The 27,473-nt window shown below is 39.0% G+C and overlaps 1 protein-coding gene across 2 annotated transcripts; it reads right to left on the bottom strand.

Annotated features, from left to right (window-relative positions):
- Window positions 1-9,429: 9,429 nt before the first annotated feature.
- LOC147821771 (protein lin-54 homolog) lies at window positions 9,430-26,035 on the bottom strand. 2 transcript variants are annotated; one of them, XM_087199344.1, is made up of 9 exons: window positions 25,786-26,034; window positions 20,762-20,835; window positions 20,410-20,607; window positions 18,592-18,683; window positions 17,709-17,780; window positions 16,923-17,025; window positions 16,628-16,765; window positions 14,119-14,321; window positions 9,430-11,712 (listed from the first exon to the last, which is right to left on the bottom strand). In XM_087199344.1, the coding sequence occupies exons 1-9, from the start codon at window positions 25,985-25,987 to the stop codon at window positions 11,511-11,513; spliced, it is 1,284 nt and encodes a 427-aa protein (XP_087055470.1). In that variant the 5' UTR covers window positions 25,988-26,034; the 3' UTR covers window positions 9,430-11,510. The 2 variants fall into 2 exon arrangements, with proteins under 2 accessions (XP_087055470.1, XP_087055469.1); XM_087199343.1 differs by having other exon boundaries at window positions 9,431-11,712; window positions 25,759-26,035.
- Between the last annotated feature and the right edge of the window lie 1,438 nt (window positions 26,036-27,473).

Genomic DNA, 27,473 nt, shown 5'->3' with positions numbered 1-27,473 from the left:
GGAGGCATATAGGACTCCAAATAGCCTTGATCAAAAAAAATCTACACCTAGGCATATAATTGTTAAGATTCCAGAAACTCAACAGAAGAACAAAGTTCTCCAAGCAGTCAGAGAAAAGAAACAAATCACATACAAAGGAAAGCCCATCAGAATCACAGCAGACTTCTCAATGCAAACCCTCAAGGCAAGAAGAGCTTGGAGTGATGTATTTCAAGCCCTAAAAGAAAACAGCCTCTAACCCATATTGATGTACCCTGCAAAACTATCTTTTAAAATGGATGGAGAAATAAGATACTTTCATGACAAAGAGTACCTTAGGAACTTCGTGAATACCAAACCAGCACTCCAAAGAATTTGACACAATATCCTAGGAACAGATATTGAGGATCACAACCCCAGGAAGCAAAGCAGAATGAACACATCTGGCATGACAAGAAATTAAATGGAAAGGGGGAGAACCCAACAAAAAGAAAAAGTCATGGCAATGACAAGTCAATACATTTCAGTTATGACCATCAACATTAATGGTCTCAATTCACCAATCAAAAGAAATAGACTGGCAGAATGGGTCAAGAAGCAAAATCCAACAATATGCTGCATACAAGAAACACAATTCAAAAGGAAACTCATAGACTGAAAGTTAAAGGGTGGAAAACAATACTCCATGTGACAGGAACCTGAAAAAAAGCAGGAGTAGCTATCCTCTTGGCAGATCATGTAGATTTCAAACCAACCCTGATTAAGAGAGATGAAGAAGGACACTACATCCTTGTAAAGGGAAGAATCCAAGAGGAAGAGATGACAAACATAAATATCTATGCACGAAACACTAGTGTGCCCAACTATATAAAACAAATACTAATGGACATGAAAAGTCATATATGCACTAATACAATTGTAGTGGGGGACCTCAACACCTCCCTGTCACAAATAGATCTAGTCTAAAAATCAGTAAAGAAATACTAGAACTCAATCGAACTCTTGAACAAATGAACTTAACAGATGTTTACAGAGTCTTCCACCCCACAAAATCAGAATACACATTCTTCTCAGCTGCACATGGGTCATTCTCCAAAATAGACCACATACTCACACATAGAACATGTTTAAGTGCAAAGGAATTGAAGTTGTCCCCTGTACATTGTCAGACCATAGTGTGATGAAATTGGAGATCCATAGCAAAAGAAACTCAAAATATTTCATAAACACATGGAAATTGAACAACACACTTCTGAATAACCAATGGGTCACAGAGGAAATTAAAGAAGAAATCAGACAGTTCCTTCAATGAAATGACAATGACGTTACAACATATTGGAATCTATGGGACACAATGAAAGCTGTCTTGCAAGGGAAATTCATAGCAGTGAATACGCATATTAGGAAAACAGAACAATCCCAATTAAACAACCTGATGCTGAACCTCAAGCTTCTAGAAAAACGAGAGCAGGACAACCCCAAAGCTCATACAAGGGAGGAAATTATAAAGATCAGAGGGGAAATCAATGCAATGGAGACTAACAGAACAATACAAAAAATCAATGAAGCCAAGAGTTGGTTCTTCAAAAGAATCAACAAAATTGACAAACCTTCAGCCAACCTTGTCAGAAAAAGGAAAGAAAAGGCCCAAATCCATGCAATTAGGATTGAAAAGGGTGAAATTACAACAGACCCAGCAGAAATCCAGAGGATCATCAATACCTATTTCCAGAACCTATACGCCAATAAGATCGACAACACAGAAGAAATGGACAGATTCCTAGATACATATGAAGTACCAAAGTTGAACGAAGAAGACCTAAAAATTCGGAACAACCCAATATCAACCAATGAAATTGAAAATGTAATTCAACACTTATCAACTAAGAAAAGCCCGGGCCCTGATGGCTTCACTGCTGAATTCTACAAGACATTTAGAGAGGAACTGCTGCCACTACTGTTTCAACTCTTCAGTGAAATTGAAAGGGAAGCAATACTCTCAAATTCATTCCTGGAAGCAAGCATCATCTTGATCCACAAAGCAGAGAAAGACCCAACTGAAAAAGAGAACTATAGGCCAATCTCACTAATGAACATAGATGCAAAAATCCTTAATAAGATAATGGAAAGAGAATGCAGAAGATCATCAAGAAGATCATAGACCCTGATCAAGTGAGATTCATCACAGGGATGCAGGGATGGTTCAATATACAAAAATCAATCAATGTAATACACTATATCCACAGAGCCAAAGACAAAAACCATATGATTATCTCCATAGATGCAGAAAAAGCATTTGACAAAATCCAACATGCATTTATGATAAAAACCCTACAAAAAATTGGAATAGATGGTCTCTACCTCAAACTGATAGAAGCCATCTATGAAAAACCAACAGCCAATATCGTACTAAATGGTCAAACACTGAAATCCTTCACACTAAAATCAGGAACAAGATAAGGATGTCCACTATCACCACTCTTGTTCAATATAGTTCTGGAAACATTAGCCACGGCAATTAGACAAGAGAAAGAAATAAAAGGAATAAAGATAGGTAATGAAGAAGTCAAATTGTCACTATTTGCAGATGACATGATACTCTATATAGAAGACCCCAAGAACTCCACCAAAAGTCTTCTAGACTTAATAACCAAATTCACTCAAGTAGCTGGTTACAAGGTCAACACACAAAAATCAATAGCTTTCTTCTACACCAATGACAGACTCACTGAGAGAGAAATAGGGCAAATAATTCCTTTCACATTAGCATCCAAAAAACTGAAATACCTAGGAATCATCCTAATGAAAGAAATCAAAGACCTCTTCTCTGAAAACTATGGCACTCTGAAAAGAGAGATTGAAGATGATATCAGAAAATGGACAGACATCCCCTGCTCCAGGGTAAGAAGAATTAATATAGTGAAAATGGCCATACTTCCAAAACTGCTATATAGATTAAATGCTATCCCAGTTGAGATCCCAGCAGCACACTTCATAGACCTTGAGAAAACAATCCAAAAATTCATTTGGAACAAGAAGAGACCAGAATAGCCAAATCAATTCTAGGTAACAGAGACATGGCAGGGGGTATCACAATCCCCAACCTGAAAATATATTACAAAGCTACCATGATAAAAACAGCATGGTACTGGCAAAGAAACAGACTTGAGGACCAGTGGAACAGATTACAAGATGCAGAAACGCCAGACACACTCAGCCATCTCATCTTTGATAAAGGAGCCAAACACCCTCACTGGAGGAAAGATAGTCTCTTTAATAAATGGTGCTGGAAAAATTGGGCTTCAACTTGCCAAAGATTAAAACTAGACCTATATCTCTCACCATGCACTAAACTAAAATCAAAATGGATTAAAGATCTAAATATTAAAATAGAAACTCTGAACCAGTTGGAACAGAGGTTAGGTAGAACCCTTGAAGACATTGGTGTAGGAAAAGATTTTATGAACAAAACCTCAGTTGCCTGTGAACTAGCACAAACAATCAACAAATGGGATCTCTTCTTATTAAAAGGCTTCTGCACAGCAAGAGAAACCACCAGCAGTGTGAAGAGACAACACATAATGTGGGAAAAAACCTTCACCTGCTCTTCCTCAGACAAAGGTCTACTATCTCGAATCTATAAAGAACTTACAAAGATCAGACCTCCCAAATTTAAAGACCCAATCAGAAAATGGGCATCTGAAATGAGCAGACATTTCTCACACAAAGAAGTAGAAATAGCAAATAAATACATGAAAAAATGTTCAACATCACTGGTCATTCGAGAGATGCAAATGAAAACAATGCTGAGATTCCACTTCACTCCAGAAAGAATGGCTGCTATCATGAAATCAACCAATAACCAATGCTGGCAGGGCTGTGTGGAAAGAGGAACCCTGCTCCACTGCTGGTGGGAGTGTAGACTGGTGCAACCACTGTGGAAATCAGTATGGAGATACCTCAAAGAACTAGGACTGGAAGTCCCATTTGACCTTGCTATTCCACTGCTGGGGATCTTCCCCAAAGAATTAAAAGAATCATACCACAGTGATATATGTGCGCCCATGTTCATAGCAGCACAGTTTGTGATAGCTAAAACTTGGAAACAGCCCAAATGCCCATCAACTGGAGACTGGATAAAGAAAATGTGGTTTTTTAATAAAATGGAGTACTACTCAGCCATAAAATATGAGAAATTAGAGACATTAATAGCTAAGTGGATGGTCATTGAGGCAATACTCTTAAGTGAAATAAATAGGACACACATGTGTAAATACCAAATAGTTTCTCTGGTGTGAGAAACTGAAAGTGTAAATAAGGACTAAATGTATAATAGGTAATGTGAAATAGGAAGTAAAGGGGCAAAGGGGAAGGAAGTGGGAGGGCTAGGGGAAAGGACAGAAGGGAATGGGATTAATATGAGAAAACGGAAAAATAGGAACAAAATCTTTGTAAATAGGGAGGACTGGAGGGATTGAAGGGAGGGCTGGGCAAGGGTGAAAAATAAGAACCAAGAGAGATTATGTAAAGGTGCAAATTTCCAAGGATGAATGTCATTATATTGTATACCTAAAATGTACCAATGATTAGAATGAATAATCGATAATGTAAAATAGGAAGAAAAGGTCCAAAGGGGTAGTGGTCGTGGGAGGGGCAGGGGAAAGGAAAGAAGGGAAAGGAAAAATGCTGAGAAATGGAAAAAATGGAAATAAAGTCTTTGTAAATAGGGAAGGGTGGAGGGCATGAAGGGAGGGCTAGGAATGGGGAAAAAATAAGAACCAAGATGCATTACGTAAAGGTACAATTCCCAATGAGAAATGTAATTGTGTTGTATACCTACAATGTACCAATAAAAGAATTTAATACATTAAAAAAAAAAAGAAGTACCTTGGAAGACAAATTAATGAAACTAACTCTATAGGAAATATAAAATTTTGAATAGCACTTATTACAAAAAGTATATTCCTAGCTTGAAAACCTAACTATATGACAACAGGCTCATATACATTTTAACTGATAAATTATATCAAACATTTAAAGCAGAAAAGAGAAGGAACACTTCTCCCCTTATTTTAGGAAATCAACATTATACTAATACTAAAACTGGATAAAGATAATAGAAGAAAAAAGTATGAACATAGATAGAAATTTGTGTAACAAACCAATTAGAAGTCAGATCTGGCAGTATGTAGAAAGTGGTTTTATTATAGGGATGGCAGTGTTGGTTCAGCATTGGAAGATCCACCCCCAGAAGTCATCATTTTAATGGAGGAAAGGAAAAACCCATATGATCCTGTCACTAGTTGGAGAAAAAGTATTGGACTAAATTCTACAGCTATTCATGGTAAATGCTATCAGGAGACTAGAAGTAGAACAGAACCTTCTCAACAGATTAAAGACACATGCTCCATACTTCCAGCAAAAATGCCTTATATGAATGTAGAAGATACAATGTTTCTCCCTAAGGTGGGGAACAAGGGCAGATTATACCTACTCTTCATCTGTCCATTAAACTTTGAAACATAGGCCTAAACCAAAATAGTCTGGAAATAAAATGACACAATTAGCACATGACTGGCAAAGTAGATGCAAAATCTTTGTATGTAGATGAAATGATCATCTACAGAGAAAACACTAAAAAATCTCTAGGACACCCTAGAACTTGTATTTGAATTTAGCAGGATTAGAAAACACAAGGTATATATAAAAATTCAGGTCTATATACTTGCTATAAATGAAAAATTCGATATTGAAATTTAAAAGCTATGTAAGAGTACAAAGGACCTAGAAAAGTAAAAAGAAAAAGAAAAAAAAGTGTTGCAAGATGTTTAGTACCTAATTTGAAGACTTCCTGTAAAGCTACAGTAATCAAGGCAGTGTTGGTATAAGGAAAGACATATAGATCATTGGAATAAAACAGAGAATCTAGAAATAGAACCACACATATATGGTCCACTGAGTTTTGAAAGATTATTTAACATTTACATTTTATAGAATATAAATTCATCCCAAGAGCTGAGGAAGACAGTGTTTTCAGCAAATGGCATTAGAACACCTGGCATCCGTATATAAAATTAAACTCAACCCTTTATTTCCATACATAAAAAATAACTTGAAAGGATCTATGAACCTAAATATGAAAGCCTAAAAGTATAAAACTTTAAGGAAGAAATTATATGGGAAAATATTTATGAATTTAGGGTAGGCAAGAACTTCCTAGGATATAAAAAACATGATGTATAAAAGAAAAAAAATTGATGAGATTTCATCAAAATTTAGAACTTTAAATGACATTGTTAAAATGAAAAGTAGTCCTTAAACAGACCATAATTACAATGCATATAACCTATGACCAGAATACACAAAGAACTCTTACAGCTCATTAATAGACATCCTAATTAAAAAGTAGACACAAGATGATAGCCAGTACAGCACAAGGAAAGGTGTGCAACACTAGAATCAGAAAAATGCTAATCAGTACAAGATTGAATTATACACTCATTAGGGAGATGAAGTTAAAAGTTTTAAAAGCCTTGTCATGACTTTTTCTTTTTGTTGGATTCTCCCGCTTTGAGTTTAATTTGTCAAGCCCAATGGATTCATTCTGCTGGGCTTCCTGGGGTTATGATCCTCATTGTCTTTTCCTAGGATATTGTGTAAAATTTTTTGGAGTGTTTGTTTGGTATTCATGAATTTCCTAAGGTTCTCTTTATCATGAAAGTATCTTATTTCTCCATCAATTTTGAAAGATAGTGTTGCAGGGTACATCAATCTGGGTTGGAGGCTCTTTTCCTATAGGGCTTGAAATACATCACCCCAAGCTCTTCTTACCTTAAGGGTTTGCATTGAGAAGTCTGCTGTGATTCTGATGGGCTTTCCTTTGTATGTGATTTCTTTTCTCTCACTGCTTGTAGAATTTTGTTCTTCTGTTGGGTTTCCGGAATCCTATTATATGCCTCTGTGTAGATTTTTTTATCAAGGCTAGTTGAAGTCCATATTATATGCCTCACTTATCTGTATGTCAAATTCTTTTCCCCTGCTTGGGAAGTTTTCTGTCATCACTTCTGTGAAGTTTTTTTATGTCATCTGCACTCTCTCCTGTTTCTTCATTGACCCCGGTCAGTCTTATGTTATTCTTCTTTGCATCGTCTAGCAGCTGTTGGATTGGTTTCTCGTGGTCCCTTACAATTTTAAAGCAATTTTTCTTTTCCTGGTCCTTAATTGCAATCTTATCTTCTATATCTGAAATTCTGTCCTCACATTGGTTCATTCTGCTGTGTAGACTTTCAATGGAGTTTTTAAATCTCCTGGAAATCTGTTTGCATCTGTTTTATGGATTCCATTTGTTTCCTATGTTGGGATTCCATCATGTTCCTCAGCTCTATTTTTTTGTGTTCTCTCTAGATTTATTAATCATGTCTTGCACTATGGGCACAATCTCTGCTATTATTGTGAGAAATTATTTCTGATTTCATTTTTTCCAGATCCTCTTTTGTTGCCCTGTTCATGGAGTCCAGGTGGTTGAGCATCAGATTGTTCCATCTCTTTTCCCCTTGGGGTTGCTGTACGTGATCTGGAAGTCTGTTCTTGAGGCCTGTTTATGTGTCTTCTCATTTCCATAGCAGGGGGTGCTTCTGGCACCCGCACGGCTCTCGTTCTCTGCCCTAGGAGCATGGAATGGTGGCGGAGGGGCCTCCTTCCGGATGCTGGGACTGGCACACCTTCTCTGCCCAAGGAGCATGGAATGGTGGCAGAGCCTCCTTCCAGGTGCTGGGACTGGCTCACTTTCTCTGCCCTAGGAACTTGGAATGGCAGTGGGGAGCCTCCTCCTGGGTGCTGGGATAGACTCACCTCCTCTGCTCTAGGAGCTGTGGAATGGTGGAGGGGAGCCTCCTCGTGTGTGTCTAGCACCATTTATTGAAGAGGCTTTCTTCCAATGAAGGTGTTAGCGCCTCTGTCAGAGATGTGGCTATGTTTGGAGTTGTTTCTGCATATTCTAAACTGTTCCGTTGATTCTCCAGTCTGGTTTTTGGGGTTTGTGTGTGTGTGTGTGTGTGCGCCAGTATCCTGCTGTTTTTATCACAATTGCTTTGTAGTATAATTTCAAGTTGGAGATTGTGATGCTTCTTGCCTTGCCTTTGTTGCCCAGAATTGCTTTTGCTATTCTAGGTCTCTTCTGGAGCCAAATGAATTTTAGGACTGTTTTCTTTAATTCTGTGAGATATACTATTGGAATTTTGATTGGGATTGCATTAAATCTGTGTAAGTTTTTGAAGTATGGTCATTTTCACTATATTGGTTCTTCCTACTCAAGAACAAGGGATATCTTTCCATTTTCTCTATATTCATAGTCATTGTCTGCCTCATTTTTAATGATCATTTAGTTTTTCTTTCATGTATTATTCAGTGAGTTACATTTACATGTTTTAATGTTGGACCAACCTTTTATTCCTGGGAGAGACTTTACTTGGGTGTGATGTTTTTATGTACTGCCAGATTTCATTTGCTAATATAAAGTCCCTGTGATTTTACATAGTAACTTCCATATACTTTTCTCACTGCTTTTGAGTAGAAACTAAGAATGTCTTGGAGAAACTAAGAATGTCTTAAGTGCTGTCCCAAATTTGCCACTGAGAAAATACTTAATTAAAAAAAAAAAATCCCTCAAAATCACATGATCTGGCTGAGGGTGTAGCTCTGTGATAAAGTACTTTCCTAGCACACACAGGCCTTCAATTCAGTCTCTAGCATGAAGGGGAAAGATGGATTAAAAATACAGTTTGCATTTGGTGTACCAATGATGATAAAGTGTAAATTTTTAAAGGAGCCCTAGGTAACTTGCATAATAAAAAATCCCAGTAGTAAAGATGTTAGCTGATTTGCTCCCCTCGGTTTAGAGTGGCTGGCCCCAAATTCCTACCTAAAATGGTTAAGGGATGCAATGAAACTAGAGGTAGAGCTAGGGGTCTTTGAACCTTCAATTATAAACTAGTCATTTCCTTATTAATGTTACAGAGCAACAAAAATAGAAATTTTTCTAAAGGTATTTTTATTCACATTCTACATAAGAGTGAGAAATTAATTGTTAAATATCTACAGCAGGGAGCTAAGGCTGTGTGCCCCGTCCACCCCTCCACTGCTGTGCAGGCTATAGGGCTGTGCATTAGGGTTCCGTCTCCCACATGAAACTGTGGAAGGTGTGTATCATAAGTAGGTGGGGTTTCTGCTCCCAGAAGAAAGTGGAAAAGGAAAATAAACATTCTCATTTCAAAGCAATTTGTGTTAGAGATAACCAGCAAAGTTCTTTTTTTAGTTGTATGGTTTATGAATAATGTCAAACTTATTTGAAAATCAGATCATTTAGAAGGTTTCTTGCATGTTGAATGGTTAAAACTGATTATTGAACTAAAGAAAAATTTTAGAAAGAAAACGAAAGAATGCAACTTTTTTACAGAATAGTATAAATGTTTATTTTCTGTATGATTTACTTTCCTGTCCTGTTTTTACAATATAGAAAAGCGTATTCTTTGAATAGCTCTAGTAAATATAAATTTAATCATTCTATCTTGGGATGTAAATAGAGCTAAAAAGTTATATACCCAATCTTCCCCAAATAGTCTTTTAAAATGGTTGAATGTGGCTATTAATGTGGTTCAACAATTTGATGCAAATGCCTAAATACAAAAAGTTGTTTAGTAAGTACTGCACAGGAAGAAAAAGGGCTTAATACTTCAGATAGCCTCTTGAAAATCAAAACCTAGTAGCATGTGATTGCACCTTCAAATTTTTACAAGCAAAACATTCTTAAGCAATGCCATCATACATAATCTACAATTGTAATCAAAATTCACATTTTCTGCACACTGTATATAAATACACATCACAATGGTGCAATTAGAATTAACACAGAATATATACAAAATGAACAAAGTTTAGGTTTAGACCAAAAATTTATTGCAATTTTTGAAAAATAACTTGATTAGGTATTATTTTATCCTCTTACACTAATTTACATTTATACAAATTTTAATTAGGCATACTAGATTGAGGTGCTAAGAATGTCTGCACTATCTACATTTAAAGTTACTGCACTATACTTCTTTAAATCCAGATTTCAAAAGGAGGATACTTTAATGAACAATGGAATCCTCTTTTGGATTACTTAATTTCTATTGCCTATATCTTGCATGTTGATATGAACATATATACACAATACATACAACTATAGAGTCCTTGTAGAAAATATAATAATCATATATACTGATAATTACTGAGGATTAAGGTACCTAACAAAATGCCTAAATTCCAACATGGTTTGTTTTGTCATAAAATCAAGAGTCCTACTACAATAGGCTCTTAAATTCATAATTTAATTACTGAAAATGATTTAGCCTATTTTACCAATTACATGAAAACACACATGCCTTCAGCTTACCAAATCACTGGCTAAAAACAATGCCATAATAAACTTCCCTCATAAAAAGAAATTCCATTATAATTTTGAAAGCTTTGCTAGGAGACCTATTTCAGTAATCAAGTAAAAGCCATATATTGGTCTGAAAGTTCTTAGTTCAAACGTCAACAAAGAGAGCCATATAGAGAAAAATCCTTCCTTAAATTCATCTCTTACAGCTTCAATATTCCTTATTTCTCCATCCAAGCTAAATTTTATACTTGATAATTATATGAAGTTCTATAATATCTCTACATAATTTTTACTTATATTCACACACCTCTCACTTTACTAGTAGCCAGTAATCACTTTGACACAACTTATTTCAAACACATACCACTTCTGTGAAAATGGAGACAGCTCAGAGCATTCTTAGCCATTCCTCATTACAGAAACACAATGCACACCTTCTGATAATTATTTACTGTCTCTTCACTTGTGCGTTTGTGTGAAAAACAATTTTTATTTTAAAATTGTGCCTGGGGATTGCTGCCTCTTTTGATATTCCAGAATCCAGGCAAAAAGCTGATTTTTTTTAAAAAGAGTGTTTTTTGGAACACAAAATGCCATTTGAATACATTCCATAAGAATTTATGTAGACCTTTTACCTGTGTATATTCTAGATTAGAAGCAAAGAATGACTGCACAGGACCAATGGTGTTTTGACTTTTTCTACTGAACAAAGCCATACAACACCACATATAAATTACTTAATTTATAAAATGTTCTTTGTTGATAGTATCAGAAAGTTAGAATATCTAATCGTTAAGAAACCCAAGCAAATTAAAAATCTATATAATAAAAATTAAAAAGAAAAATTCAATTTAGAAGGGGTGTAAACAGAATTAACTAAGATTCCAAGTTCGATCCCCAGTACCAAAAAAAAAAGAATTAACTAAGATTTAAAATGTATTAATTTCCTCAATTAAAATTTCTTCTCTTTCAGTATTATAATTTCAGATCTCTTAAAACAAGGACTGAGTTGAAATACAGTAATCGTTAACTTATCCAGAAAATCAAGGGTCCTTGAACCCTACATTTTCTGTACAGTTCCATTTCTCCATCTTTTATGCACAGGTCAGCAGTTCATGGCACAAGGGTCACTTTTCGCTTTTCCTGCAGAGTTGATGACACTCATCAGACAGCGTCCAAATTCCTCCAGTATCATTCGCTCAGCAGCTGCCTTTGACTTCCCCTTCTTGTCTGCTTGCTCTGCCTGGGCAAGCAGGCAGTTACATGTGGCTTCAGCTACTTCCTTGGTGACAAAGGTGAATGGCAACCTGAAATGATGTTGAGAGAGAAACAGAAAGGTGGTGATGCCTGAGCAACGACAGCAGCAAGATCTTCTCCATAGAGTCCAGTATCTGAGTGCCACACCATACACAAACATCCTAAAGAGCTTTGGGGTCATGCTGGGTTTAGCACGGACATATCTAAAACACCATTCAGGAAATACAGTATTTAACACAGAATACATGATCGATTACTGACACAAAACACGTGGTCAATGACCTACCTACATGTAGTAAGTAGGTAATTCACCACTAATACCAGATTTCTCATTGGGCTCACTAAAGAAATAATTCTACATGTCCCATGGACATCTTTGTAATTGAAGTCCTTGCAGCTCATGAGCAAGACTGTGCCACTGTGGGTCTCTCTTTATTCAGAGCTGTTTGTCCAGAGCCAAAAATGGCACCTGACCGAGGCAATATGCCCAAGGAATGGCTGAGTAATACTGGGAATACTGTATGATTCCCAATACTAAGGACCATCGCTGGGGCAACCTTTAAAGAAAGCACTTTCCCACATTCCCTCATACCAAATGAAACAACCACACATGCACACCAGCACCTTGCTGTTCCTCAAAACACACGACACAAGGGGAAAACCAAACCCTGTTCTCTACCATGCCCTTTTTAAAGACCTGAACCACTGAGCAGTGAATTAGACAGCAGCTCCTCCTAAGCCTATGCTATTGTGGCCAGGTCTCCAAGCCTGAGAGATTAAACCAGGAAACCTGACCTAACCACAAACTCAGCAGCCCATCAGTGAACAGTCACTCCTAGAATACTGCCATCTATGTCAAGGAAGCCTGAAGGTAAGGCCCACTCTCACAAGGGAACATAATTGAAATTCAGGATGCCATACTATTGCACAGAATCTTTAATGTACAAAAAACCATTTGAAATTAAATCATGGTAACATTGTAGAATTACTAATACTACATAATAAAAGTGTTCACTACAAAATACTTGGAAATTAAAGGGGACTAAAAGGAAAGAAAGAGAATTCCAGAAGTACTGGTGCACACCTGTAACCTCAGCACTGGGGAGGCTGAGGCAGGAGGATCATGAATCCAAGGCCAGCCTGGGCTACACACTGAGACCCTGTCTCGAAAAGTACCAATCAATCAATCCAAAAAACCCACAAGAGTTCCAGATTTTAAACACTCGAACAAAGGTTTATTAACATGCTGATGTAACTTTATACTGGCTTTTTTAAAAAGAAGGTTTTTATTGTATTGTGTAACTTCGTATTTTCATTTCCTAGCATAAATATTTTCCCAAGTGGAAAAATTTTATGTTTTACCTTACTATACCTTTAATCTCCACATGAAGATTAGACTTACTCATCTAAAAGATTATTAAAAGGCCAACAAGTATTCATGCCATAACCCTAACTAATGTATCTGCCCATTTCCACTTCTGTCAAGAAACATCTGTGTAGTCCAGGTGTGAGAGTTCATCAGAATAGCTGAACTATTTTGTACAAAAAGACAGCCTTATTTATTTTTATTTTTTTTCTGGTACCAGGGATTGAACTCAGGACCTTGTGTTTATAAGGCAAGAGCCAGAACCACTGAGCTAAATCCTCAGCCCCTTTTTCATTTTTTTTTTAATGGGACCGAGGATTAACTTCAGGACCTTCACACTGAGCAATATCTCCAGTCTTTTCATTTTTTTTTCACTATGAAACAGGGTCTTGCTAAGTCTCTCAGTTGCCTGGGCTAGGCTCTATTTGTGATCCTCCTGCCTCAGCCTCCTTGAGTGCTGGGATTACAGGTGCATGCCACCACAACTGGCCAAAAGCCTTACTTTTATAAGCATTGGATCTTAGTTCGACTTAAAGGGCTTATTCCACTTAACTTCTCAAATTAATCTAATAACAATAAAAGACTACAATATCAGAGTATGATGGGTAGTTCCAATAGGATGGGAAAAGTGCTTCAAGAATATAGAAAAAGGGCCAGGGATTTAGCTCAGTGGTTTTGCTGCCTGCTGTGCAAGCGCAAGGACCCAAGTTCGATCCCCGGTACCAAAAAAAGAATATCGAAAAAGAGGTAAGAAAATGCAAAGATATGAGTAATTAACCTCATCAAAAAAGGTGTAAAAAATTTGGTTTTTTATAGGTGTTTCTCAAATTACATAGTACTGCCTCTTAGTAGGGAGAAATCTAATTAAATTAAGCACAACAAACTAAAGCATCACTTTGTATTTTAGAATTGCACAACGTATCTGACAGTGATTTTTCTGTTATCCTTAAATTCCTTTAAAAACAACTAAAGATGGAAAGAAATACAAAATTCAGATTTGAACTCAGCTTTGAATCCCCCAAAAGAAACATTACCAAAAATAAGAATTTGAGAAACATTATAGAAAGACTTTTAGAAGATGCAAACTTACTTTCCTCCTCCACTATTCAAAGCTGGCGCTGGCCGAGTAAGCAGGTCGGAAATCTGAGAGGACAGCTTGGTCTTGGCCGCTGTCTGCTGCTGCACCCTAACTTCAGCTGCATCTGCCAAGTGCATCAGTGTCTTTCTTTCTGGGCTTTCTTCAAAATTTTTACAGCCAATACACTTGCATATCGAGGAACACATTATTTTTGCCTAAAAGATTAACAAAAGAGGAAGTTTCCTAATCAAAACCTATAAGCAGATGCCACAATCAAATCAACAAATAATATTACCTGGCCAACTGACATTAAGGTTAGATGGAAGCACCTTTTGTGACAAAGACTAATTAGGATAACTACACATGTGGACCAGTCAGGAGAGGCTGAACTGTTCAGGTCCTTTCCTGTCAACTCCACCCACTGAGTACAGATTCTCTCCCACCAGGAATGACACAGGTTCTCTGTAAGGAGTGTGAATGAGACACTAAGGTATCACCAATGACAGCTATTCAGAACCCAGCCACTTTAAACAAATCATCATTGACATGCCAGTGACCACACAGTTTCACACGAAAAGGATTTCAACCATACTAGAGTAGTGATGGTGAGCCTTTTAGAGCTCTCAATGATAACACCTGCTGTGGCACATACGCCATAGGTTTGCCACCATTGTTAATGGGTTTATTTTCTGCTTTTTGGTGAACCTAGGAATCAAACACAGGGTCACTTTACCACTGAGCCACATCCCTAGCCCTGTGTATTTATTATTTTGGGGGCAAGGCCTCCCTAAATTGCCCAGGCTGGCTTTGAACTTGGAAATCAGACCCCGAACAGCTGGGATTACAGACATGTGCCCTCCATGCCTGGCTGATGTGCCACGTTGACTAGATACTTCCCTCACTGAACTATCTTCCCTCTCCAGATCCCCAACCTCCTCAATGATCAGGAACCAGTGTGTCCTTCCATGTAAAACATAAAATATATTTACATGAAACGGAGGCCTTACGTCCAAATAGCAGTTAATAAATACAGAATTCTCTCTTTGAGTTTTTAGTTTGTTTTACACAATCATGTACCTGCCTTTCAGCATCTTGCTTTCGTACATGGCAAGAACTAATGGGGTTCCTCTAACCTGTCACCTGGCACAGCTGGAATACATTATCTTTAATGGCTGGGTGGAATTCCTGGTATATATGTGCCACATTTTATTGGGCATTTATTCCTCCACTGATGGGTATTCAGTTTCTCGTTCCATTATCCACAAATAATGCATGAAAAGATTTGGGGCGGTAAAAATTATGATGTTATTTTTCTGAGTTAGTTTTAGAACAGGGCTCACTAGTCAAAGTATATGTAGCTTTCAATTTTAAGAGATGTGGTCAGATTTTTTTTTCAGCTGTAATACTTCACATTTCATCACCAATGTATAAATTAAGGCTTTCTATGTTCCCTACAACAATGGATGTAATAACTTAGTATTTGACGATCTCATTGAGGAGAGCACTGTTCTTTACATTTTCTTGGCTCTTAATGAATTCCTTTCATGTAAATTTAAATAAGCAAAACTACTGTCTATCTCCGTATAGCACCTAGCAAGATAAATTGACCATATTATGAATACATTTACTCTGCTTCTTTGTGTGCATGCATATGTACGAGTGTGTATAGAGAGGGAATGAAGATTGAATCCCAGGTACTCTCTCACTGAGCTCCATCCCCAGCCCTGTCTGTCTATCTGGCTGGCTGTCTATGCTATCCTCCTGCCTCAACCTCTCCAGTGCTAGGAATATAGGTGTGTACCACCACCATACCCGGCTGCCCTGGTTCTTTCTTACAATACACAAATGAGTTCTATTTATCAAAGCATTAATGACTATACATTTGAATTAAATGGATTACTGTCAGCCTGTGTGGGAATCCAACCAAGTGACATTTTTATTAAGCCCTGAAGACAGAAAAAAATCCCTGGCCTTGAAGCAGGGGGAGGTATCAGTGGTGATAATTTGGACTGTTTTTTTAATTTGTTTTTTGTGGTGCTGGGGATCATGTCCAGGGCCTTGTACACTAGGCAAGTGCTTTACTACTGAGTTCCATCCCCAGCCTAGGACAACCCTTGGTCTCAGGACTATGCCCAGAGCACAGGCTGTTGCACACACACATGTATTTCAGAAAAGCCTGCAGAGAGCAGCAGGCAATGCTGTCTCTTGGTTGAAGACACCACTGTAGTTTGTAAACCTCTGTGACATTGCTATTTTTATTGAAACTTGACATGCAGGTGCTGTGGTGTTCATGCTGTCAGTCATGAAGCAGCAAATCAGCAGCAAGACCCCAGCTGTACCAACGAGCACAAGGCTCACTGCCCTGAAGCCGATTCCTCCTCAGCTGGGGCCCTGGAACCAGCTGTATTATTTCCAACACTAACACAAAATGACTCCCAATTGTCATGGAACACTTTTGCAGTGTGTTCAACTAAAGCTGTTTGCCAAAGGCAGTTAGGAGATGCTCCCTGCAGCATCTCACCTCGTAGCACTCACAGTAGTTCTTGAGACACCCTGAGCGCTTACAGTTACAGCCCTTGCTGTGCCGTCGGTCTGACTCTCCCTCCTTCCCTTTCCCAATCTTCGGCTTGAAGGCTTCTGGATTTCTGTCCAGGCAGGCCTGCCAAACACACCAGTGTCAACTGCACTGAAGTCACAGCACATTATGCATACACACCACATAGGTTATTAGACTTTCTTTATAAGACAACTGGGTTCTTTAAAATAAAACCAGAAGAAACTAGATTTTTGTCAGATAAAAAATAAAAAATAATCACCTTTATTGCTTTTTGCCTTTCATTTTCATGTTCCAAATTGTTGTAACAATTAGTACAATTGCAGTTGTTGCAAAATTCACCATTTGCAAAGCAATCACAATATCTGGAAGGTGAAAACCAGTCTAAGATTAAAAGTCGATGAAATAAAGCTAGTAACTAGATAATTATATATATACACATGCATTATGCTTGTGATAAAGCATTTCAGAAACAAATTTACCCAGCACCACCTAGTTGCAGAGTTAAAAAAAACAGGTGGTCAGGCTCAAAATTTAAGTCACCAACTCCTAGAATTTGGGCCTAGAAACTTAGTCTAAATAGTAACAGTTGTCAGCATAAGATCTATAGGATTTTATGTGCCCCAAAGTGAATTATTTCAGAATCCTGATAAAGGAAAAACACAGCTTAAGCCAGAGCAGTGTTGCTTTGCCTTCTGAGTCCCTCAAAGGCAGTGCCACCCCTGAACTACTGCATCTTCTAGCTGAGCACTGCAGACCAAACACGAGGTCGTAAGTGTCTGTCATTAAGGACATGAACTGTGTCTGTCTCATGCTGCATGTCCCTAGCCGATAACTCATGTATCACCACAGAGAACTCCAAAGCACTGCCTTTCATCCATGAAGGAAACTATACTTCTATACTGCTATAGGTGCTCATGCACTTGTATGTTTATTTAAATTACTTAGACTTATGAAATTGGCCTGTTAAGAGTTTAAATTAGGTCCATTTGTTTTTAAGAGCATTTCTAATTATATAAGGTAAGCAAACAATAGAAAAAACACTTACAATTTCAAACACAGAGATTTTGTACAATTACAGGGCTTTCTGGGCCGACTGGCAGACTCTGATGGGATTATCCTATACAGACACACAAAAATATACATTTTAATCCATTTAACATAACCATTTAAAACTATGAAAGTCTCCAATCTATTAATTTCTCCTGAAATAAATCTTGAACAAAAGTATTCATCTCTAATAAAAGTCTATTTTGTAAATATGTATTTTAAAGTTATCAATAGCTATAAAGAACACTTCTCATATACCCTTCCTTCTGAAAGAACAAAACTTGAAAACAGGTCAAAACCCTTGGACTTCAATTATACAAGACAGGGGCCAGGGATTTAGCTCAGTGGGTCCGCCACCTGTCTTGCATGCACAAGGACCCGAGTTCGATCCCCAGTACCAAAAAAAAAAAAAAAAAAAAAAAAATATATATATATATATATATATATATACACACACACACAAGACAGTGAGAAGGGTGGGGGAGGACCGGGCTTTGGAAAAGGACAGGTGCCCTGGAATTAACCATGCAAGCACTGCTTCCACACCCAGACTGCAAAGATGGAACCAAGACGTCAACAAACAGGAAGAAAAACCAAAAACCTCACATAATTTAAAAATAGTTAACATCATTTTAAACACATATGCAGAATGACAGAGTGAGAGACAGAAAGAGAATAAATGTGGAAAAGTTGGTGGATCTGAGTAAAGGGTATCTGGAGATCTTTGTTTCTATAACTTGTTTGTTTGATATTTGAAAATAAAAAGCACTTTAGAGGACTGTTTATATAGCTTTAAGGGAAAAAAAATCAAATGTGATGTATTTTGGAATAAATATACTTAATGTTGGATTTAAGTCAACCCGACAACTTAAAGCACTCACCCATTGAATGGAAGCCTTGCCTGGGTCTGGATCCCAGGCGTCCCAGTGAAGTTAGAGTTGCTTGCTATGGACACATATGAAGACTGCTGTAGCTGTGTGTAAAGAAGGTGAGTTAAGATCATATCTGAAAAATAGACAACACTCTGAGATGCAGTGATCATGAGAAGCACAAATTCATCAACCAAAGTAGAAAACAATATAATGAAGAAGTCATATAAACACTTCCTGCAACTACTTTATTTTTTTGAGACAGGGTCTAACTATGTAGCCCAGGCTGGCCTCAAAATCAAGATACAGCCTTCTGCCTCAGCCTCTCTAGTGCTGAGATTACAGGTATGCACCACCATGCCCAGCTTCATGGAGCTCTTTGTAAGACCCAAACCAATACTAGAGGTGAAATAACATGAACAATTTAGTATACTAATACTAAATACTATAAATGTAAAAAAATTATTTCCTAAGAGTATGTTAGAACTATGGGAAATTCTAGATGGATACCCTACAAATACTGAAATAAACTTTATTGGTTAGAAAAATGCACATAAAATACATACTATATTGATCACACTACAAATCATAGATAATGAAGTTAAGTGCATAAGTGAGCTTCATTTTATGGGATTTCTTTTTCTTTATCCCTTTTTTTCTTTCTTTTCTCCCTCCCTCCCTTCTTCCTACCCTTCTTGCAGTGCTGGTGGTGGAACATGACCTTGTGCGTGCTGGGTAAACATTCTATACCAACTCAGCTACATTCCCAGCCCTACACTGACTTCTAAACATAGAAAAGGTATAATAAAAATACTGACTGGGTGTGGTGGTGCACATGGCAGCCTCAGCACCCCGGGAGGCTGAAACAGGAGGCTGACAAGTTTGAGCCCAGTCTGGGTAACTTAGCAAGACTGTCTCAAAGACAAAAAACAAACAAAAAAGGTCTGGGGATGTTGCTCCATACAGAGGGCCCAGTTCAATCCCCAGTACCACAAGGGGGTGTGGTTGGAGGACTTGAAAGAACATTTGTTGCTTGTAGTGGTATATGCCAGTAATCCTAGCAGTTTGGGAAGCTGAGTCAGGAAGATGACAAGTTTGATTCCTGCCTGGGCAACTTAGTGACATGCTGTCTCAAACAATAAAAGGGGCTGTGGATGTAGCCCAGTGGTAGTGCACCTGAGTTTGATCCCTAGTGCTAACAAAACAAAACAAACCTGAACATCAGTCCACATACATTTCATTAAAGTACAAGTATTTCTTTCTATTTCCTCTCTGACAATGGAAGTCAATCCATTCAATACTTAGAACACTGTTTAATCTTTGCATGACAAAGAAAAACCTCCATCTGCTTCCTGCTAGTGGTGCACCACACCTGGACAAAAGGCTAGTGCATGACTTCCATTCTATCGAGGGCTCAATGACAGTGGCTCAGCCACTAAAGACACCTGGAAAATCCTCCCATGGTTTACTTTCCAAACACAAGCCAGTGGCATCCTATTGTGAAGAAGAGCAATATCACAGTCATAGTCTTTCTAAAGACACTGGGACTTTGCCAACTTTAACTTTCTCCATCTCCAAGTCTTGCCTGTCACCAACCAGCACACAGCTCCAAACTGCCTACTTTTTTTATCTGACTTGTGTCATATATTCCTAAATGCTGAAAACACATAGAAATAAACTCACATGCTTCAGATAACACTTCAAGATTTTAGAAAGAGCCATGTTAATCCTGATTCTGATGCTCCTGAATAGTTTCAGAATGTGGTGGTACTAGACGTCCTAGACCCGATCTCATTTCTGGAACACAGTGACTTCACCTTCTCCACATACCTGAGTGACATACTGAGCCGGAAGCACTGCATAGCCCACATTCCCTGTCCCTGGGGCTGGGGCCAGGACTGTTCCTGGAGGCAGGTTGGTGAGGTTGGGCTGGATCTGGGGCAGTGGTGTGGCGGGCATGATGAGCCGCTGCTGGGGCTGGGTATTGGTTACAATCTGTGAAGTTGGGTTGATTGGTTTTGGAACAACCTAAAAAAGGGAAATTTTGTGCTCAATGGTCACAATAATAAATTTTATAGCTGTTCAATTCAGTATCAATCTCTTATACCTAAATCTCAACTCTGAACTTGAACAGTAAATTATCATTTGGGAGAAACCAAGAAAGAAGTTATGTGATACTCACTTGTTTGACAGCCTGCGCTGGGACAAAGGGGACTGACATCCGCACTGGGGTTGCATTAACAACCACAGGCTTTGCTTTTAAAAGAAGAAAAAAATATGAACAATTTATAGAAAATAGTACTCAAAACCCTTAGAATACTTAGCTCCCTTCAAGTTATACTCAGCAAGGAGTATAAGGAATCCCATGTGCTGCCTACTTTGCATCATCTTTTACCAGTTACTGCTCAGAACTGTCCACCCTGTCCACCAGAGAACTCACATCTGAGCAGCCACAGTCTGCTGAGGAGAGAATGTCTATAGGCTCAAGATGCTCTACTGAAACTATTTCAATCTGTACGTACACGACTTACACACTCAGTGTTCAATCCAGCCAAATGCAATGTATAAATAAAAGAACTGCAACTCATAAGCTTGGATGACAACACTGCTCTCTACATTACTATTTCTAATTGCTGTGTTTCTATCCAAACCAGAGAAAAATATTGTTCTTGCATAATTCAATATTTATAGAATAAATACTAAAAGGCAGCATGGCAAAATGACTAAGAATACGGGTACTAAAATCATAGACCCAGGGAGCTCAAATCCCGGTTGTGACACTTTTTTAAACTCTATCTCCCTGACTCCTTGTTGCCATCTGGTTAAGCATCTATTCTCACAGCATCCAGACTTAGTATGTTACCATCAGAAATGATTAGAACAGTGCCTAACAGGGCCAGGGATTTAGCTAAGTGGTGCCGCCACCTGCCTTGCAAGCTCAAGGTCCCAAGTTCCATCCCCAGTACCCAAAAAAATTTTAAATTAAAAAAAATAGAACAGCGCCTAATACACAGTAAGTGCTCCATGATTGTTAGTTTCCATTACTGTCACTGCTGTTATTACAATCATAGCTACTATGGAAATTGCATCACTGCCAGTGTTCCGGGGAAACTAAAGCATAGGACCCTCTGCTTGCAAGGAGATTACATTCTAGTAGAATAGATCAGCCAAGTCCCAAGTAAAAGAAATACTACTGAAGAAAATAAAACAAATTCTGGGATTTCAAAGGATAGAGAATGCAAGTCTTATTGGCAGAGATTAAGAATATAGAAGTCTTTCTCCTAGCTAGGGCTGATGGTGCATGCCTATAATTCCAGTACTCTGGGAGGCTGAGGCAGGGAGAAACACAAGTCTAAGCCCAATCTGGGCAATTCAGTGAGACCCTGTCTCAATAATAACAAGGGCTGAGGTTGTAGCTCGTTGCAAAGGCCCTGGGTTCAACCCCCAGTACAAAAGAAAAAAAAAACTGAGAAGTGGAGGGGGTGCAGAGGTGGAAAGATGAGACCTAGGGAGGCAAGGAACATGACTTCCACCACAAGGTGGGGAGCTGCAGTGCAGGGGATAGGCAGGGCACAGGGAGTGGCCACTGCAGGGCTCTCAGGAACCAGGAAAGTAATGATTGTGAGAGGCACATACTCAAGGACAAGTTGACCTAAGGAGGACGAACATGATACAGAGAAGTAACAGGTAACATGCAAGAAGAGGTCAGTGCTGTCCAGGGGAAGGGGAAGTGCCGCTCTTGAAGCCTCCTCCTGTCATCCCACATGGGAAGAGTATAAGAAGGATGACATCTCTCTGGGCCTCGAGATGGGTGGAGACAGTAAGATCACACTGCTGTCACAATAATGGAAAGACCCCAGAAGGCCTATCATGACAGTAAGAGTTTTTTTGTTTATACTTTTTTTCCCATACTGGGGATCGAACTTGGGACCTTGCACTTGCAAGGCAGGCGCCAGAACCACTGAGCTAAATCCCTGGCCCCTTTGTTTATACTTTTGATGAAGACAAGAGGGCTGATAGCTGAGGACAGAAGAGCTGAGAGTACTGAGAGAGATCTGGCAAGAGGGATCTGAAAGTGCAGGCCACAGCACCAGGTACACACTAGGGGAGCTCCAGAGTGGTAGGAACAGTGACAGCTGCACAACTCTTGGCATTCACTGAAATCCTGTACTCTGTACACTTAAAAGGGTGAATTCTGAGCCAGTGTAGAAGTGCACACCTATAATCTCAGAACTCTGGGATGCTGAGTCAGGAAGACTGCAAGTTCAAGGTTGACCTGGGCAACTTAGTGAGACCCTGTCTCAAAATAAAAACGAAAGAGTGAATTTTATGGTACATATATAAACTATATCTCGCTAAGTTTGTGACACAGAAGGAGTATATGACTGTGAAATAAGGGAATGCTGACAAAGCCAGGCACAGTGGTAAACATCTGTAGTCTCAGCTACTCAGGAGGCTGAGGTGGAAGATTCACCGAGCCCATGAGTTCAAGGACAGCCTGGGCAACAGAGCAAGACTCTGTTTCAAGATAAAAAAAAATAAAAGAGAGGAGCAGTGACATCCAACATCCACCCAAGGCTGCTTCTGCTCTGGCTTGGTTCTTCTCAGTGAGAGGAAAGCATTAGTGAAGTTACACTAACTGCTGCAGACTGTCTCAGCCACACTAGGAGTGACAGGGCAAATGTGGCATGCACCTGCAACACAGGCAGCACCCTCTACACCTGCTCCTGAGCACACAGGGCAGTCCTGAAGCCAGGGCAAGATCCTGCAGAGTAGAGGACTCATTTCCTGTCTGTTGTTGAGAGTGTGGGCAGGCGTGGCCCACTGTACCTGCATCCAACCCACCAGAGGCGGGCAGAAACACAGGCACTAAGAGCACACGGAGTCTCCCTGACCCACGGAATGAGGGCAAAGTGAAAGGAATGGTCAGACACAGCACCCTAACAACGTGGAGAGGGGAGGGCATAAAATGAAGCCAACAGCCGTGTTTCTCCTCCTCCTCCGTCAGTGTTTCCTGCTTCAGTGTATGACTACTGCAGTTTTCAGAAAAGCTGGCATCATCTTCCATTGTGCAGTTCTCAAAGGAACGCTAAACAACTCTTTTTTTTTTTTTGGTACCAGAGATCGAACTCAGGACCTTGCACTTGTGAGGCAGGCGGTGGAACTACTGAGCTAAATCCCCGGCCCAACAGCTCTTTACAATAGCGTCTTTTCAAGCTTCAGTAACCAGGCCAGAAAGTGTCTGAGGCTTTCTAGTTTGTGAGATAAGCATCTGCCCTCCTCAGAGAGCAGAGTCCCTGCTGAGGAAGCCAGCCAGGCAACCCGGGGCCCAGAGACACCACTCCTCACACAGCTCTGGGGAAAAATGTGCAAGACAAGCCCTGCTCCTGTGGCCTTTAAGTAAATCCTTCTCGGGAAATGAGGACTCCAGAAAGGCTTGTTAATATATTTGATGAACCAGAGCAACTCATTAGAGTACCCTAAAAACACTATAAATTTATCTCATTATCCCTATAAAGTAATATAACATATGTACTCAGATCTTTTACAGAACAGGAAAGAAACACAAATACAGGTGAATATAAGATAAACTGTACAGCCAGGATGTGTGATGGGTTTGAAGAAATACAGAGAGGAGGAAAGGAAGTGAAGAGACAGACAACGTGGGAGGGAGAATGCAAGAAAAGGAAGTCAGCTGGGCATGGTAGCACGTGCCTATAATCTCAGCACCGAGGCAGGAGACTGTAAGTTCAAGTCTAGCTGGGCAACTTAGCAAGATCCTGACTCAAAATAAAAAATATAAAGGGGTAGAGCAGCCTAGTTCGGGGAAGAGGGAAGAAAATGAGGGGAAGGGAAGAGGCCCAAGGAATAAGCTGGGGAAACAGCAGCACTGCCAGAAGAGGAAAAAAGTAGAGAGACACAAAAGATAGACACAAAGTTAGAAAAGGCAGCACTGGGACATACACTAGAATCCTAAATGTGCAGTCTATTCCTTCACTTTCCTGGGTCTTCAGCTTCCTTTCATCTATATCAAAAATTTGTTCATGCCAATAAGAAAAGTGTTAACTCTGTCTTAAAAAAATGGATTCTCCACACTTGTACACACGCACGCGCGCGCGCAATAGAACCAACAGCATCAAATGACTATCTCCATCATCATAACATCTAAGCACACTAGGCTGGATACATATGAAAATGTGTTTACTCCATTGTCTCAAAGGTGAGTGAGCTACCAATAGGTAGTCTTTGTACCCTACCACTGAGCTATCAGAGCTGTATTCCCAGACCCTCTATTACTTTAATAAACAATTAATCATTCACTAGCCATCAACTGCCTTTTTTGGTTTTTTGTTTGTTTTTGTTTTTTGAGACAGTGTCTTGCTATGTAGTTCAGATTGGCCTTGAACTTGCTATGTAGTCCAAGCTGGCCTCAAACTCCCAGTGATTGATCCTCCTGCCAATCCAAGTGCTGGAATTACAGATGTATACCACCACACCTAGCCTCAACTGCTTTTTGACATTGGTAAAATATAAAGTGGTTTTTTCATAGAAAAACTCAAGCCCTAAACTATAAATATCCTTTTTCACGACATTCAGTTTTTTACAAAGTAGAAAAATATGAGAAAGATTATTTATGTGTCTGATGCAGGTCGTAGGAAGGATTAAACAGAAACACAGAAAATAGAAGGACCACAAAGAGGGATATCTTCTAGGAAAACTACAACTGAGCAAGAACATGTTAGTCACTTTTTATTAGCAATTACTGATTCAAAATAAGTACTACTCAAAATTAGAGAAAAGCAATATTAAATTCCTACTTATTTGTACCTTGCCTATTGGTCATTTCAACTGACCCGAACCCTACCAAGGAGCTGCGTAGTTTTAAAACTAAAATAAATAATTTAAGTCTATTCCAATGGCATTAATGGTGGGATTTAAACCAGTGATAAAATAGCAAACCACACATTTCCAAGTACAGTCACTGGGACTATCCAGTATTATAGCACAACTCTAGCCACCGACCTTTAGCAGGAGGAAATGTTAGTTACATGCCACTCTAATCTATTGCACTGTCTCCTGCAACAGCTGTGAAGTCCAGCTGCCAGCTGAAATGAGCACTTAATTAAAACTTCAGCAAGAACAGGATCGATGCTCTGTAATAACCCCAGAAGCACTCACCACTATTTTTGAAAAGTGGGTATTCACCTTGCTGCAGAGGCGGAGTGTTGGTGCTGGGGTTTTGACTGGCAGGTGGGGTGGAGCTGCTGGCGGTGGTGGCAGTGACAAGTCGGACATAATGGAACTTGCTGCCAGGCACTTGGATTTGTTGGACATTGGGCGAAGTGGCCAGAGGAATAATTGTCTTAAACTGCGACGTGCTCACACCTCCTACAGTGATGGTCTGCATGGCTGATTTCACCGCCTGTTAATTAACATGACAAGACACAGCTAGCATTAATCCAGATGCAACTTTCCTGCTCTTTGAACTTAGGACAGTTGCCCAAGTAATAAAGAATGCTCCTGATTGGGATTTGTTGTTGTTTTTGTGTTGTGTTCTTTTGTTTTTGACTTCAGGACGCCATAGACTATTCTCTGAGTCTGTAAATAAAGCTTGGAAGCAGGGAGGGAAAAGAAAAAAAAAAAAAAGAACGTTCCTGGGCTTTATCAAAACTGCTAAAAGAAACAAGCTGTTCAAAGAGAAACAAAAGACAATAATAATGAATGTAAGGGTGAAATCTAAATTTATGAGTTCTACCTCCCATCACCAATAGTTAACTCCCTTGACAATCCAGATCACATGACTTGCTATAGAGAAATTATTACTTAATTTATAAGAACTTACACAATTTTGACAGATAAAATTTGTAAGAAAAAACATTTTTTAATTTCCACAATTAAGTTCCATATTCCAAAGAGAGAAAAGAGGATATAGATATCTCCCCCAGAGTAAAATAATAATGTTTATATAAGGTCCGGTCAATGCTGAAAGACTTACAATATCCACTCCCAGATACAAAAGTACCCACTTACCATACAGGCAGGATGCAAATTCAGTACACAAGCACCCCAATACTGGTTATCTAGGGAAACTTATCAGTTTTTAGGTGAATTGGATCTTAGACAATATAATCATTTTAATTAACTTTAATCCTTTCCTTCAGTTTGACAGAAAGCAGTAAGACTGCCCCCAAAGCAAAACAAAACATCAGATGGAGAGAAGAAACCAGTCCTCCGGGAGGTCCCTAACTCACATATAGTACACTGCATCCAAAGCTGGTTGCATTTATTATTCTCTAAAAGGCTATGTCCCCACCTGCTTTACAGAAAGCCTTCAGGGTAGATGACAATAGCCATACGATGGAGGCTCTTTCCTATATTCACTATGAGAAGAACAACTTATGAAAATCATTCTTAAATGTCTGAACATTTCTATAAAAGCCAAAGAAAAAAGAAAAAAGAATGTCCTTTGATATTCAGTCAAATTGATGAGTCAAGGAGATTATTTTGGCATAATTCATGTATTATCATTTGGCTGAGGCATCAAGAGCAGCTCAATAAAGATGGAGCTAAACAATATCCACAGCAGTCAGTGAATGAAAACAGAAAGCAAAATGCACAGATATGGAAGCTACTGAAAGCTCCAGTAACCTACAGGGCCACTATGTACACTGCATCAGCTATCAACTCAAAATGGGAGTGAGTACTGCCCTAAGAACAAGATGCTTCAAACAGTAACAGTTCTGGGCTTGATACATACAGAAAACAATAATAAAAATATCACATGGATGAACTGGTTTGAATCTAGCAACCACATTATGAGATAGGTGTAGCCTGGTAAGTTTGCATAGTGCTGTCTTTTTCCCTAAGTTGTGCATACTTAAGGCTTATCTGTA

The sequence above is a fragment of the Heterocephalus glaber genome, unplaced genomic scaffold, assembly GCF_053883595.1.
Source record: "Heterocephalus glaber isolate CG9 unplaced genomic scaffold, H.glaber_assembly_v1.0 deba00001700, whole genome shotgun sequence".
Classification (NCBI taxonomy): Eukaryota; Metazoa; Chordata; class Mammalia; order Rodentia; family Bathyergidae; genus Heterocephalus; species Heterocephalus glaber.
This window is presented reverse-complemented; position numbering and strand designations above follow the sequence as displayed.